This window comes from Vombatus ursinus, unplaced genomic scaffold (genome assembly GCF_900497805.2).
Source record: "Vombatus ursinus unplaced genomic scaffold, bare-nosed wombat genome assembly UNPS02009062.1, whole genome shotgun sequence".
Lineage (NCBI taxonomy): Eukaryota > Metazoa > Chordata > Mammalia > Diprotodontia > Vombatidae > Vombatus > Vombatus ursinus.
Window position 1 is genome coordinate 21,397,829 of NW_020948840.1, and position 17,064 is coordinate 21,414,892.

At 35.2% G+C, this 17,064-nt stretch overlaps 1 protein-coding gene across 3 annotated transcripts in view; it reads left to right on the plus strand.

The window, feature by feature from the left end:
* Positions 1–17,064, plus strand: part of ASXL2 (ASXL transcriptional regulator 2) — a 167,064-nt gene that overhangs the window by 50,167 nt on the left and 99,833 nt on the right. For all 3 annotated transcript variants that reach the window (XM_027850306.1, XM_027850307.1, XM_027850308.1), the window contains exons 2-3: positions 14,515–14,597; positions 16,011–16,013. In XM_027850306.1, coding sequence (XP_027706107.1) covers positions 14,515–14,597; positions 16,011–16,013 — 86 coding nt within the window. The remainder of the gene's footprint in view (positions 1–14,514; positions 14,598–16,010; positions 16,014–17,064) is intronic.

Below are 17,064 nucleotides of genomic sequence, written 5' to 3' on the forward strand. Positions count from 1 at the left end.
TTGGCTTTATCCTTTCCTGATTGAACTATTACGAGTATTTTTGTCCTATTAAAAGAGCTTGGGGGAGAGTACTTTATTTTTTAATTTTTGAATTACTATAATATTAGTATTAATTGTTCTTTTAAAGTTTGGCAGAATTGTCCTATCTAATCTCATATGTAAATCCATATGAAGCAGGAATTATTTTCTAAATGTTTCCTTCACAGCTAATTCCATTTCCTTTTCTATTTTGTGTTCTGAATAGTTTGGGACTATTTTAGGCAATTTTAAATTCTTGTTTCTTTAGTCATATATATTTTATATAGTATTTTTGGTAATTTTTATTGGGGGCATATGATTTTATTTTGCTCATTTTTATTTTATTAATTTGATTTTACTTTTAAATCAAGTTTGCTAAATTAATCAATTTTATTAGCCTTTTCAGAGAGCCAGCTTTTAGGCTTCATTTCATTTCTGTGGTCTTGGGTTTCCAATTTATGTATTTGTCCTATAATTTTCAAGATTTCCTTTCTTGTGCTTATTTGGGATTTGCTAAGATTTTGAACTCTATATATTTATTAAAATATGTACTACTTTCTTGAATCCTCTATTTTGATTATACATTTTTCAGAGATATAATTTAAACTCTGAAGACTACTTGAGCAGCATTCCAGAAATTTTGGTTTGTTGTCTTGGCATTATTATTATTTTTCACATAGTTATCAATGTTTTTGTGTTTTGTTCTTAGACCCATTATTTCGAATTTCATTATTAAGTCTACAGTTACGTCCACATCTCTTTTGTTTATCTTTCTGTTACATTGAGCTAGTTCTTTTAGAGGAGTATTCAAATCTTCTATTATTATTGTTATTATCCATGTCTTTTTGCAATTCAGTTAATTCCATTATAAATTTAGATTCTGTGCTGACTAAATTCACTGGTTAATTGTGTATGAATGTTTCCTTTAAGAATGATGTAATTCCCTTGTTTGTTAATATTGCAAATTTTAATTTTTGCTTAGTCAAGCATGATTGCAACTGTTTTGTGTTTTTGGATTTACCTAATGCATATTAAAGTTTATTTCAGCCTTTCATTTTGATTTTGTTGTATGCCTTTCCTTTTTAGGTGTGTTTCTTGTAAGCAAAAGATTGTGGGATTTTGTTTTCTTATCCATTTTGCCCTTTATTTTTGTAGTAGTAGTAATAATAAATAGCATTTATATAATACTTTAAGGTTTATAAATAATTTTCCATATATACATTACATTTTCACATTCATGTGATAATTAACACTGTGAAGTAGGTGCTATTTTATCCCCATTTTACAGAATAGCTGAGGCAAGTCACATGACTAGTACATACTGAGGCAGGATTCAAACTGAGGTATTCCTGACTCCATATCTATGGTGCCAGCCTTGCTTTAGTAGATTGTTTAGGCCTTCACATTCATAATTGTAAGAGTTAAGTTTGTTTTCTTTTGTATGTGAAACAAAACAGTTATGAGGATGAACTGTGGATTTGTGACATAGGGTAATTTGTAATGTGAGGCAGTGCCTCTGTCTACACTTATGAATTGATCATTCTAAGAATTCAGAACGGTAGGAAAAAAAGAGATGGTGGGGCAAGATCTGTAAAGGTGATACTGTAGAGATTGGTTAGAATTGGTCGTACTTCTTCGGTACTTAAATTTTAAACCCATGAGGAGCAAAAAGAAATTAAAGATGGAGTAAATAAATACATAGACCATGAATGAGAGAGTAAGATTCCAGTCTAGACAGGAAGGAAAGAGAATTAGTGAAAAGAATAAAGTGAGTAGGTAAAGGTACAGTGGAGAAAAAAGAAGTAAAAAAAATCAGGAACAGAGGTGGAGAAATGGATTTTTAACTGCAAAGGGGAAAGAGAGAAGGATGAAATAGTCAAAAGAAATGAAAATGTAAAACTTCAAAAGTAGGGCAAAGGTTAACAAATAGCAAAGGGATATGAGTTGAGAGGAGAGAGCCAGTAGGTCACATCATAGTAGTTCAAGCAAAACTAATCCTACAGATAAAGTACTATCTTGGAGGAAGGGGAAATTAAAGAGAGAAAAATTAAAAATCAAAAAAACAAAAAAAAAATCCCAAACCAAAAAACCCTTCAACTTTAGATTCCGCCTCCAGATGAATTTTATCATTTTCCCCATATTTTTAAGGCAGTAGTTTGATTGCTGTGACACTGACATTGATATAGGTAGTATTGCCAGTTTTATTAATGGCATTGCCCAATCATAAACAATATCTCCAATTATTTAGGTCTGTTATTTTTAGAAAAAACTATAACTGTATATAGTTCCCATTTGTCTTGGTAGGCATACTCCCCAATATACATTATGCATTCTGTTCTTTGAATGGACTTTCTTCCCTCTTTTCCTCCTTGGTTTTATTGGTAATGTTTAAAAAAGCTGATGATTTCTTTGCATTTAATTTATACACTGCTGCTTTCCTAAAGTTACTTTTTCAATTAATTTTAAATTGAATTACCAGTGACAGAGAGGCTCAGTGTCTTCAAAGTTGTGAACTTGTGAGTTAGAGAGGTAGCGGTGATTTCAATGGAGAGGGAAGGAAGGTGGTCTAGAGGGAAATAAGAAACAGCTCTGTTGACATGACGCTTTTCCTTCAGGTGCCTTTGGGACATCTAGGTGGTGACATCTAGTAGATAGTTGGCATTGTGTGACCAGAGTCCAGGAGAGAGATTAGGGCTAGGAATGTAGATTTGGTAATTATCAGTGTAGATTGATGATAATTGTTGGGAGCTGACCTTAGCAACAGAGCAATTGTGGAAAACGCAGAGAGGAAGCCCTAGGACTGAATTTTAAGGGATGGGAAGGCACGTGTGCCTTAGTGAATGGGGAGGTGGAAGATACAGAAATGGACACTGATTGAGACAGAACTGTCAGGGAGTAGGAAAAACTCCGAGTGTTGTTCTCAGGCACTAAGAGAGAATTCCCTAGTACAGACAGGATGGGAGTAAAAAAAACAAAAAACTGATTATAGCTCTGAAAGGAGGATGGCTGAGAAAAGGCCATTGGGTTTGGGAAAATTAAATTAAATATTTAAAAATATTAAAGAATTTTAAAAATGCTTCTTTGTGCATAATATTTGCTCTGACTTTATGCAGTTTCAATTTCTTACCTATTATTTTTCTAACTTCCAGGGTTCCTGTTTCTTGAGTATGAGTTGCCAGTAGATGGTGCTCTTGCTGGTTATTATATCTGGGGCTGTCATCTACCTGATGCTAATGTTGAGACCCCACAAACCTTTACTTTAAATACATTCCAGTCTTTTATATCTTTATGTAAATTCACTGTTTATGATAAATATTTAACCCTAGAACTTATAGTTATAATTTCTAACTCCTAAGAGGAACAGAAATCTTTTCTGGGTTTAGGATATGCTCCTTCCTCCACGTTGACACATTTTAGCAGCTTTTAGAAATTCTATTTCCTTAATGTTTACACTGAGCAGGGAGAGAGATTTAACTGTGGCATTCTCAAAAACTGCATGGCCACATGCGGTTTTGTTTCCCTGCCTGCCAGCCTGCAGCTGCTCTCAGTAGCTTATTTCTCTAAGGATGGTACTTTGCCCTCATTAGCTGAGACTAGTTGTCTAGGCCACAACTATGGAAGTAGAGTCTTCTTTCTTTGTTGTCTTCCTATTCTGTGAGCTTTTTCCTTTGTCAAAAGGGGGAGGCAATGATATTTGTGGAGACCTAGGCCCTCAATATAAGTTGTGGTTTGGTTCCTTTCTACTGCAACACCTGTGATTCTAGGATAACTTTTCTAAACCTGATTATTTGACAATTTCACACTTTTTAAATATTGTAATAGTTTAATACAAGAGTGTTGTATTCTCCCAAAGTGGAAGGGCTTATTAAAATTTGTTCTTTTTTCCCTATTGTCAAGAAAATTTTTCTAATGCATCATTTGAAAATGTTACACATCAAATGCAAGCTAATATCTTCATAATGGAAAATACAAAATTTTTTCTCTTTGAAACAAATCTAAATTCATGTTTGCAGAAAAACATGAATTATCTATTTTTGCTTTCTCAACAGCCAAAATATTTTGACAGCTTTGGTTAGATTCCTTGCCCTTCTACACTTTTAAATATGAGTTGTACCTAATATGGTGGTCTCAACTTTTGTCCACTAAGCCAGGGACGGATAATCATCTAGGAGAAGCAGGCTGGATGCTTTTTCAGTTGTTGGTTCATGATAAATTATGAGGGTAGAAATGTGTAATATGTTGCAGCAGTAGTAAAAAGACTGGAGATGGCAGTGATAGAAATACTTTGGAATAAGACACTCCTGAGGAGGGAAAAATTTCATGGGAACCCTGAGTACAAGCAAGGCTTATGTAGATTTTGTTTTCCAGTTTCTTTATCTGAAAGGTTTTCTAAGCAAAAAATGCACCAGGGTCAGAAACAAGCAAGCAGATTATGGTAAACATGAATTTATTAACTCTTCTAAAGGATATTTATTATGGAAGAGGAATAGTTATGATTTAGTGGCTGCCTATTGTTTTTGAGGTTGGAGGCTTTGTACCACTGGTGGTACCATTGACAGGAGAAAATTCAGATTACACAAACATCACTAAGTGCCTATTGTGATAAGTATTATAATTATAGCTGAATCTTGTAGGCTTTAAGCTGTACTACAGTCAGTCCTCAAGAAAACTTGGTGAAATTGGAACTACACTTAGAGATGAGAATATTGAGGCTTAAGTGAATTATATCGTTTTTGCTATCAATAAGTGACAGAGCTGAGTCTTTTGGCTCCAGAATTCAGAATTTTTTCCCACAACACAACAACAGACTCATCTCCCCTCCCCCACCTTTTTAAACCTTTTATTCTTTATTATAAAAATAACAATCATGAACTGCTTTGCTTACCTGTTAACTTCTGAATTTCCTTCTGTTCTCTTCTGTGTAAAATGTTTCATTGATGCTCTACTCTTTTTTTACTTTTGTTTGTGTCATATTCCAACTTCCTTCCCATATAGAAGCTTTTCCCTTGTTACAGACAAGTGTACTCATGAAAAACAAATTTACACATTGGCTGTGCCTGAAATTGTATGTCTCATTCTACACTAGTCTAGTCTATGAACTCTCTGCCAAGAGTTAGGCAACATGATTCATTTCTGGTCTTCTGAAGTTATGATTGATAATGGTGTTGATCAGTCATTCAGTCTTTCAGGTAATTTTCCTTAACATTATTGCAGTCGTTTTATAAATTGTATTTCTGGTTCTGCTCATTTCACTTGGTATCATTTCACACAAATCTTTTTAGTTTTCTCTGATACTGCCATCATCATTTCTTATGGCTCAGTAATATTCCATTATACAGCATGTCCCAAAAGTCTTATTGGTGTTTTAAGCTATTAAATCTTAGTACTCTGTATTCTTATACTATAATTTTTTAACCATTCCCTGATTAGTGACACCTACCTATTTTGTTTCCAGGTGTTTTTACAACAAAAAAATGCTGCGGTAGATGTTTTTGGTGTACATCTGGGTCTTTTAAGACCTCTCTTCTTTTTTTTCCCGTATTATCAAGTTAGGAAGATGTGTTTGAGGCTAGAAGAAATGGTATTTTATTTTTGTAATACCATACCTATAGGGGGCTAATGATAGAAGAGTAGAGAGAGAATATTAGAGATCACCATAATAAATGTAAATTAGTAAATATTGGGCCTAGATTTGGTATTTTCATATTTGGTAATTTGTAGATGATTTTTTTTTTTTAATTAAGGAGTTTAACTTAGGAATAGAGAACTATTTGGTCATTGAATCCTTAAGAGAATTAAACATTTAGCAAGAACAATAAAGGACCAAAGACAGAGTTCTGAGGCGTATTATTCTCAGGAAGTTTGTTTTTTAAGAACATAGTGATGTGTCAAGTCAAATCAGGTGATAATTGTTCATTTATCTAAAGACTGGAAGGGATATTGAAGATGATTTGTTAATTCACAGCATCAAAAAGTTAATCTCCACTTTCCTACCTCCAATTCATATATCAGCCTTTTGGGATGTAGTTGTGATTCCCCCTTTTCTAGAGACACTGCTCTCTTATGTTTATAAGTAATCCCTTAGCTAAATGTTATGGCTTTTTCTTTGACTTGATTTTTCTGGGCTTTGTTGATTGCGTACCTTTTTTTTTTTTTTTTTAAAGTGAGGCAGTCGGGGTGAAGTGACTTGCCCAAGGTCACACAGCTAGCACGGGTCAACTGTTTGGTCAGAGGCTGGATTTGAACTCAGGTCCTCCTGACATCAGAGCCGGTGCTCTATCCACTACGCCACCAAGCTGCCCCCAATTGCCTACCTCTTGGCAGAGAATAAAAAATGGAGAAGGGATTGACTTTTCTTGATTTACTTTTTAGCCATTTCTTTCTAACACCAGTATCAGTCATAAAATTTTAAACTGAGCCCAGTTTCTTCATTTAAAAAAAAAAAGAAATTTTATTATCTTTTTATTTCTCAATATTTATTTCCTTCTCTGACCTTTCTGCCTTCCTCACCTCCTCAGCCTCTTCTCTTGCTTTCTCCCAGAGAAACATCTCTTGTAAGAGAATAAAAAAGAGGGAAAAGGGGTGGCTAGGTGGCACAGTGGATAGAGAACCGGCCCTGGAGTCAGGAGGACCCGAGTTCAAATCCAGCCTTAGACACTTGACAATTCCTAGCTGTGTGATATTGGGCAAGTCACTTAACCTCGATTGCCTCACCAAAACAAAAACAAAGCAAAAAAAAAAAGGAAAAAAACAATTCAGCAAAACTAACCATCACATAAAAGTTTCTTATATACAGTTTTTTCTGCACCCCATGGCCCCCCACCTCTACAAAGAAACCCATTCTTCATAAGTTCAGAGAAGGTAAAAGTGTTGGTTGTTCAAGTTTGGAAAGCTAGTTAGTGTGGTAGAACCAGACTATTAGAATTTAAGTCTGGTATGATGTCTGTAAGTAACTCTTTTTTTTAATTTATTTTTAATTTTTTTCCAATTTATTTTTATTTATTTTATTAAATATTTTCCAATTATATGTAAAAATTTTTATCATTCATTTTCTAAAATTTGAGTTCCAAAATTTTGAGTTTTAAATTCTCTCCTTCTTGTCCCACCCATTAGTTAAGTAATTTGATATTGATTATACATATGAAGTCATACAAAACATATTTCCATATTAGCTAGGTTGAAAAAAGAAACAAGAAAAATAAGTTTAAAAAAGTATGCTTCAATCTGCATTCAGAGTTCATCATTTCCCTCTGGAGGTGGATAGTAGTCTTCATCATGGGTCCTTTGGAATTGTCTTGGATCATTGTCTAGATCAGAATAGCTAAGTCTTTTGTAGTTGATCAGCCTTATATAATATTGCTGTCATTGTGTACAATGTTCTGGTTCTTCTCCCTTCGTTTTGCATGAGTTCTTTTAAATTTTCCACATTTTTCTGAAACTGTCCTGCTTGTCATTTTTTATAGCACCATAGAATTCCATCCTGATCATATGCCACTACTTGTTCAGCCATTCCCCAATTGATGGGCATCCCCTCAATGTCCATTTCTTTATCATCACAAAAAGAGCTACTATAAATATATATATTTTTAAAGAAAACAGGTCCTTTCCACTTTTTGGGGGGATACAGACCTAGTAGTGGTATTATTGGGTCACAGTTTTTATAGCCCTTTGGGCATAGTTCTAGATTGTTCTTGAGAGTGATTGGACCAGTTCATAACTCCACCAACAGTCCCAGTTTTCTTTTCTCTCGTGTTAGCCAATCTGATAGGTATGATGTGCTATGGATGATTTTTCACTACAACGATCCAATTATGAAACTATAGACCTTCTCTGCCACCCCCCACCCCAAGAAGTCACACTCCATTTCTATTCTTGACTCATTGTCTGCTGTTAGATGTTCTCTTGAATACTGTTTCTACCACATGGTGTTCTTTGAACAGCCATATTGTGCCGTAGCATGTTTGCCAATGAACTATGTATTTTCTACATTCTTGAATAACTGAAATCAGATGCCTTTAAATTTGTCTTTAGAGCGTTTGATATAAGATGTCCTTTTGTATCACTATAGAGAAATGGTTTTAGCGATTCTAGCATTTTATGTCCATTAGGCTGGGGTCCTGAAACTCCTGTGGCTTTCTGGTAAAGGCTATGGATTCTTTCTCAAAATGTTTTTAAATGGGTGGAATTACAAAAGTAACCAATTATATTTGACAGTTATTAAAATATTTTGTATAAAAAAGGACACGGACCCTACATTAAGAATTTCTACATTCAACCTGTCGTTCTAGTCCTAATATGTATTACCCTCCCATAGAATTGCCTTTCTTTCTCCTCCTTATACATGATATTTCATCTTTCGTTTCTGTCCCTTTGCACTGATCATCCTTATCACTCTGAATGCTTATTATTTCCTCTCTTTTGCCTAATAGAGTATGTTCTTTCCAGACTTAGCTTAGGTACCACATCATTCTTTATGAAGTCATTCTAAATCCTGTCAACTGCTAGTGACTTCCCTCTCTAGCAACATTATGTTTACTTATTTTGTACTTATTTTGTATTTTCTCTATATGTTTATTTTATGCATATGTCATTCCTACAATTGAAAATAAGTTCTTAAGAACAGAGACTGTCTTCCAGGCTCCCCCCCCTCCCCCCCATCCCTATCACCTAGCATAGCATCTGGCACTTAGCAGATACTTAATGCATACTGGTTGGCTGATTTATTGATGGGACCATTCCAGCGAGACTGTTATTGTCTCTCTATGGAATCTATTTCCCTGAGATTACATTTTGGGAACCTTACATGTTTAATCTCTTGGTGCATGTAGTACACGTGATACTACTGATCAAACTTTCCAGTATGGGTGATAGTGGTGGTGACAAGGTCTCAGGTTTGTTTAGTGCTTTAAGATTTTAGTAGTTCACAGAAACAATGTTTTGAGATTGGATATCAAAATGGGTTAGTACCATGTAATGGTACCTGCTTATTTTGGTACCAATGTTACTTTCATGATTGTAACCTGTCAACTATCTAAAATAAAAGCAGTGTTTTTACCAACTGAATAATAATTTTTCCTTTGAAGGTTGTTTATGGGCTGTGATGGCTACCAAAAAGAATTATTTCTGTCTTTCTCTGGTGAGTCTTTTAGAAGGAAGACTAGTGCAGTCATCCCAAATGTATCATCTGGGTAAAACTTTAAAGTTTTGTTACTGCTAACCAGACAAAAACAAGATACAATACAGACATAATGACCTCTAACAGTTACAGGATCAAATAGGTTCATAGATTCAGAACTAGAAAGGACCTGGAGATCTGGTCCATCACTCTTTAATTTTACAAATGCCAAAGCTGGGGCCCAGAGAGGTTAAGCTGTTTTCTCAAGGTCACTCCCAGGTAGTAAGTAGCTGTTTGGATTTAAACCCAGTTTTTCTGTTGCCAAATTAAGCACTCTCTGTCACACCATGTTAACAAATCTGTATTCTTTAAATGACCCAGACATGCAAATTTTATACAAAAGCTACTCATCAAAACTTTTTCTTATCAAAATATCAAAGATTGCACATGTAAATTCATTGTTCTTTTTTTTAAAACTAATACTGTTTTTAGACATAACTGTAATTTCTAAATATATTCTTCTCCACCATAACATAAAATAATTTTAGACATAACTTTAATTTCTAAATATATTCTTCTCCACCTTTCCTACATACCATTCTAACCCATGTAACAGAGAATAAAAGAGGAGAAATATCAGCTAAGTTCTGAAATCAGCCAGGTTTGACAATATATGCACTGTACTATGCCCATAGTTTCTATCTCTGGAAGGAAGGTACATGTTCTGATCTTTTTTTCTGGGCCAAGCGTGGTCATTATAATTACATAGCATTTGGTTTCATTTCTAAACTAGTTGTTAATATGTTAATTGTTGAAGGTCATGTAGAACTCATTTTATATTTACTTCAGTTCATTTTAAAAGTCATGTGCCCTGCACCATGCTTTAGGGTATGTGTGGGTGTGTGTGTGTGCATGTGCGTGCAGGTATACACATTGTGTTCTCTTCCTTCACCCACCCTGCAGCTGTTTTTGTCCCTCTTTCATTCTCAAAGAGGGCCAATGACATCAGCTTGGTGATGTCTTAAGTTGCAAGTGAATATGATTTAAGTGAGGCAGAGCTGTCCAAAGTCATTAGTCCCACTCTCTCCTCCTGAGTCATCTGAGTCCAGTGGCAAGAGTAGGTCAGGCCTCCTGTAGGCACTGGAGGAAGGACTTCTTTCACTTAGGACTTTCCTAGCAGTATCTTTCTTTCAGCAGTATTTTCTTCTGCTCTGTCTTTGGTAGTTTATTGTGCTTATTATGTTGATATATGATATATGGCTAGTCTTCACTGTTTATAGAGCATAAAAGGAGATTCCAGGATACAAATCATGATATAGATAAGGATTGTTAATACATTTAGTTATTCTGGCCTCTTCTGAATTTACAGAATTAACTAGCACTTACTCAGTACACCCTTTTTCTTTCTTTGAGGCTTTGCTTGTAGCTTTTTTCACATTGTTGTCTTCTCCTGGGTTTATGTTTTGGTCTTCCCTGCCTCTGTATTCGCTTTCTATGGTCAAGTTCTTTGTTGTTGTTTGCTCATTTCCCCAGCCTGTTTCTTCACTTTGAACTTTATGTTAAAGTTGGGCTCTGCTCACTGGGCGTGGAGAGGTACTGTGCCAGGCTTCAGGATTTTTTGTGCTACTGTTTTCAGAGCTAGTTTGGGGAGTCTGCAAGTTTTTGATGCTTCTGACATGGTATTATCCTGGGAGAGGGGTAGTCACCACTCGCCTTGTCTGTGATCTGTTCTTTACCCAGGGAAGGCCCTTGGTCCCCTGCAGCTGCCTAGTACTGCTCCTTTTGGCCTTCCAGCTACGACTAGGTCCCTTGCTCCCCTGTGACTGATAACATGCTCCTCTCGGTCCTTTAACTGTGACTGCTAATAGGCAATAGACTTGTCAATCAGTGCCAACTGCACCCAAGTACCAGCAAAGGGTCTCCTTTAATTTCTTTCTGACCAGTTGTCTGACCCCCTTACCATCTCTGGGCTGAGAGCTCCCAGAGCTGCTGCTGTTGCTGTTCTCCAGCATCCACTGTTGGTGTTTTTGCCACCGTCTGGGCTTGCACTCACCCCAGTGTTGCCGACATTTTCTGTGGACCTCCTAAGTTGTCTTAGGCTGGAACAGTGTCTCCCTGTTACCTTTTCTTGGCTCTGTCACTCCAGAATTTCATCTGAGGTATCATTTTAAAGTTGTTTGGAGAAGAATGTTGGGAGAGTTCAGCTGGTTCCCAGCCATTCTGCCCCCGCCCCAGCCAATGCCATCTTTTGCTATTTCAGTTTATTCCCAGATATTCCTTTTCAACTGTAACACAAGTCCAGCATGAAGTTTATGAATGCTTAAATTCCATTAACCACACTTCTCTGGTTGAATTTTATAAAGAATAATGTTTTGCAGGAGTGCCTATATTGTCATAATTCTACTTTCAGGCTTTTGTTGCAAGTTTAAAGTTTTGAAGGAAAGAAATGGGGGACACAAAACAGTGAAGCCAGTGGCAGCATCTTTGTAGGAGAATCTTTTTTTCCTCATTGATAGTGGTGGTGCATAAAGAACCAAGATAACACTGGGGATAAGACAGGGGTACAAGGGTTTTGTGCTTTATTTTATCACAGAAACTATCAGCAGTAACATCTTTAATAACAGCCTGATTTTCTAGGAGATCTGAAAATAGGATTAATCTCGCCTCATCAGTTTTGGTAACTTGGAAACAGTCTAGCATATTAGTGAGTCTGTGAAGGTGAGCCAGAAGAAAGAAAAAAAAGTGCTAAATTTAAAATGAGTCCAGAGGAAGGACATATTAGTCTTTACAGTACTCACTGAAGACATCTCTTTAAAGTCCTGCTGTATTCGTAAAGGCTGTAAGGCAGGGTATCATTAAAAGAGCACAGGAAACAAAAAGATAATATTAGCTTACTGTTATATCATATGTTGGTGAATTTGTACTTGGAATTGTGTATAGTTTTGGTAATCAGATATAATGGCAATGGAACAATGAAAAGAATGACTGAAGTAAGTCAAGGAAAGTTTGCATTATGAGGAAAGACAGGAAAGAGAGAGAAGATGATGGACATTTCAAAAATGCAGCAGGACATATAAGGGGAGTTCAGATATGTTCATTGGATCCAGAATCCTAGAATCAGAATGTACCCCTTAATGGCTTAGAAGTAAACTTAGGGCAAAGGAGAGAAAGTATAACTTCACAAAATGACTTTGGGATTCTATGAGTTCATTAGGGTAGGTATTCACACCGAAAAAAATTCATTTGCACTCTCTAAATATTATAATTCTTTTTTTGTGTGTGTGAGGATATTGGGGTTAAGTGCCTAGGGTCATATAGCCAGTAAGTGTCTAAGGCTGGATTTGAACTCAGGTCCTCCTAACTGCGGGACTGGTGCTCTATCCACTGTGCCACTTAGCTGTTCCTCAGTACTGTGATTCTTGACTGACTGATTCCAGTTTCTTTGAAATTTTAACATGCTTAAGGTGTTCCTCAGGTTCTTTTAATATTTTTGGGTATACTTTGCTATACTTCAGTCACTATTTCCTTTTTTGCTATGTCACTAGCTTATTTCATTTTAAGTCACAATTATCTAAGGTATCTTTTACTCTTATTACTATAAAACCATTTAAAAATAAATTTTACCTTAATTCTTGTATGTTACCATTATTGGTCATGTGTTATAACCTACTCAAATTCATATCTCTTTCCTTTCTTCTTTCAGTCAATTACATGCAGTTATGATTCTTTTAAAATCATGGTATCCTTTGTTTTCTAGCTAGGTAGCATGAACCAGGAGAATTGCACTGGTAAAAACTGAAGTATTCATCTGATTGTCCAAAAAAAATTAAAAGTGGCAAAAATTCTCCTTATAGAATGGAGAGAAACAGAAGTGCTCATATTTTGCTAGTAGAATTGGAAATTGATACTTGTCTTGGGCAGTGGGCAAGAAGACAAAATAATAATGTCTCTGATTCAGGAAATCTCATCATTGTGGAGAATGGGAAAGAGCCTGCAGAGAGTACTCAAAGGGTGGTTAGTGAAAATCCAGAAAAGACAAAGAGCCTATTTGATTTCATCATCAACAAGTCATGCTAGAGTAATTTTCTGTTTTTGATAGGATGGTAGATGTAATTTACCTCTCTTTTTAGCCAAACATGTGACAAATATGTCATGCAGTTATCATGGAAAAGATGGAGACACATGGTCAAAGTGATGCTACAGCTTGGTGGATCTAGTACGATTTGAATGGCCAGCTCCAAAGAAGAGTTCAGTGTTATCTTTGATATCAGACTATTATTGATGACTATTTTTTGTACCTTTACAGTCTGCTTTAGCATTCATTAGTTCAATGATGTTCTAGTTTTTATTGCTCTTTCCTTTGTCAAATGATTTCTTGTTGATTCATTTATTTGCATATTTTGTCCCACCCTAGAGTGTAAGCATCTTGAGGGTAGAGGCTGTTTTTCATTATTGTATCTCCAGTGCCTAATAAATGTATGCTGAGCAAAATTAAACTGAACCTGGAAAGCCCCTCTCCAGTTGGGGTGATCCAAGAATTTGTGCTTGGTCCTAGAAGAGTTAACCTTTTTATATCAATGATTTGGATCAAAACATGGACAACTACATTTAAATATAATTGATTTTCTTTGTAACACTATAATTTATTATGCATTTAAAAACAGTCTGAGAAGGGATCTGTGGGCTTCACAAGATTGGGGATGGGGAGGATGGTGTCCATCACACACACACACACACACACACACACACACACACACACACAGAGTTAAGAACCTGGGCTCTGGAGAGTGCTTTCTTAATTTTCTTTTTCTAATTTTGATTTATTTTGATATTTAAATTTTATCTTAGTGGTGAGGAAGTCCACTAGGACAGATTTATATTGTGATATATATTATCCATATTAATCTAGATTATTCAGTTTATTGAATTATATTTGCTTTCATTGATGGTTTTAAAGGATTCTTGACTTTTTAATAGGTTTGGAAGACATGATATTTGCTAAGGCTTGGTTGAATTTCTAACCAGAGAAAAGTTATAATTGGATAGGATATTGATTTTCAATTCAGTAGGCATTTGCTGTGTGCCAGGCACCATGATCACTGGAATTTTTTTTTTCCTCTTACATTTTCTTAGTTTGGAATTCACTGATTTTTGTTTTTGTTTTTAAATTCAAACGAACAGTTGGGTTTCTACTTTTGCCTTCTATACCATATTTTGTTGTGTTTGATATTGAATGAGGAAAGATACTAAAAGATCATTTATCATCCTTGATTTTCCTTTTTAGTCCAACAAACATACTTGTTGGTACAAAATTCTTCAGTTTATATTGAACAGAAATATAATTGAGAAATAATTTATTATTACATGTTTCCCCCCCCCAGGTCCTGGAGAAATATCCCAATACACCCATGAGCCATAAAGAAATTCTTCAAGTTATACAGAGGGAGGGATTAAAAGAAATCAGGTGAGTTATTTAGATAATGCGTGTTCCTTCGCTTATCTTGTTGTTACAGATACCTCAATAACTGGAGAAACTATTTTATTGAAGTACAGTAATGGTTATATATGATGACTCTGAACAGTCAACAAAATATTATATTGTATTTACTACAGTCTGTTCAGTGTGGGCAGAGAAGTTTGTAATGTATTTTTAAAAAACGAACTGTTAATGTATACTCTAAAACTTCTTTCATATCATGTAAGCCACCTTTTCTGTATAACTGATTTGTCAGGCCTGCTTCTAAAGAATAAAATTTACCTTGGTTTTCATTTACTCTCAGTTTAAAAGTAATAAAAACAGACTAAAGTGCTGATGAACTTTCCTTCAAGTAGCATACGAGTTCCAGGAAAATGATGTTTAAATTTTCATAGAATTGAAACTTAATATTTTAAAAGATTCTTATGACAAGTTTTTTTTCCTTTCAAAGCAATAACCCTTAATTTATGTGAATCTTCATAGATCAGAAAAACTTTTTGCACAGTTCGCTATTATGAAAAATAACAGTTTCAGACCTGGATAAATAAATGAGATAAGACAATAAATCTTACTGAATGAAACCATTTTCCTTCTTAACAGGGTTGTTTCCTTATAGGTTTAGGAGGAAGCAGTAGATGTGATTGATCTTGATGTTGATGAGCTTTTGTTTTAGTTCTGTATGACTTTAACAGATTATGGGAGCATATGCTAGATCTGAGAATATTGACTTAAGCTTGTTAACAGTGTTTTCCCAAACAAATAGGAAAGGAGAAGAGAAATAAAAGGAATATAGGAAAGGTGACCAATATAGAGAAACTCAAGAGAAACAAAAAGATACAAGACAGTAATTTTGAAATATCAAAAATAGTTACAGTTTCTGCTTAGTGACAATACTTCCATTAATAGCTGTTTCTGGTTTATACCGTACTATTTTTCTGTTGGTTGAAGGGTCATCCTCAGAGAGTAATTATGATTCATTTTACTATTGCCAGATCCCACACAAATAGTTCTGTGGAAAAGCAAAAGCTTAAAGGGAGAATAGGATTTTTAGTTTTTCTAGATTTCTAGAAGCTGCCTTCTATATGGCAGAATTATTCAACTCCTCCTCCCCCACCCCCACCCCCCAGTTTTCTATACCAAAGGTACATTTTCTTTGTTCTAGGAGAGACATAGCAAAAATTTGGTACAGGAGCGTAGAAACACCCAAGATAGGTAGGGGGAAGAAATCCAAGATATAAGTAGGGTTATCTTAAGAGAACCTCATTGCCCTTGAAGACTTCAGATACCCAGGTTCAGACAAACCACATTGCAATGTACTAAAAGAACTAACATTTGTAATTACTGAGCTACTGTCAGTGACTTGTGAAAGAATTTGGAAAATGAGAGCAAAGTACATAACAGAAGGTTAACTGTTCCCTACTTTCCTGGATAGGGAGATAGGGAGAAAGAAATCTGCAAATCAATGAACTTGATTTTTATACCTGCTGATTTAACATTTTTAGTTAATGACTAAAGGCATAGGTATACAAAACTAGTAATAATAAGCAGAAGTCTCTAAGAGGCAAATTTAGACATTATTTAAAGAAAAAAATCCTGGCAATTAAAAAGCTATCTGAAAGTTTAGTGGACTGCCTTCAGGTAATAAGTCTTTCATACTAGATATTTTCAAGCAATTAACAACTTCTAGAGTCTCTTGTTTAGTTGTAGGTTTAATTAAGTGGTCCCCAAGATCTCTTCCAACACTGATATTTTGTGATTTTCAGTGATGATCTCTAAATCTAGTAGTGTGACATTTTTTAGAATGATTCACATGAAATACATTATTAGGTACATTATAAATTCCTGTTATCAAACCTCGACTGGGCCCTTACTTGCAGAAACTTACTCCTTTTACTTTCTCCTAATTGTTTCCCAGTTTTACTCCCTACTGAAGCTATTCCAAACCTCCTCTTGCCTTTTCTAATTTTTACATATTTCTTTCTCCCCTTCTCTCAACTGAGGACCTTACCTCTTACTTCACTGAAAAAAAAAATTGAGAGCATTCAAGTGAACTCTCTCTGCACCCCCATTCTCTTCATCTCAGAATTCCTTGACATCATCTTTCACTCTCTTTCTCCAGATTGAACTGTCTCTGGTGACAAAAAGAGCGTTCTTGTCTGACACTGTGTATAATATTCTGTTGTAGTAGTCTTTTACCTTTCAGTGATATATTTAGAGTTTATTTTCCTTTGAGTGATCTGTTTCATTGTCATTATTTTAAGTTTAATTCTACTTACCTAGTTTTGCATCAGTCTTTACAAATCTTCCCATATTTCTCTGAATTCCTCCTATTTGTCATTTTTTTTTTTATTTTTATTTTTTTTATTTGTCATTTCTTAAGGACAGCTAGATGGCACAATGGGTAGAGTGTCGGGGCTGGAGTCAGGTAGACTCATCTTCCTGAGTTCAAATCTGG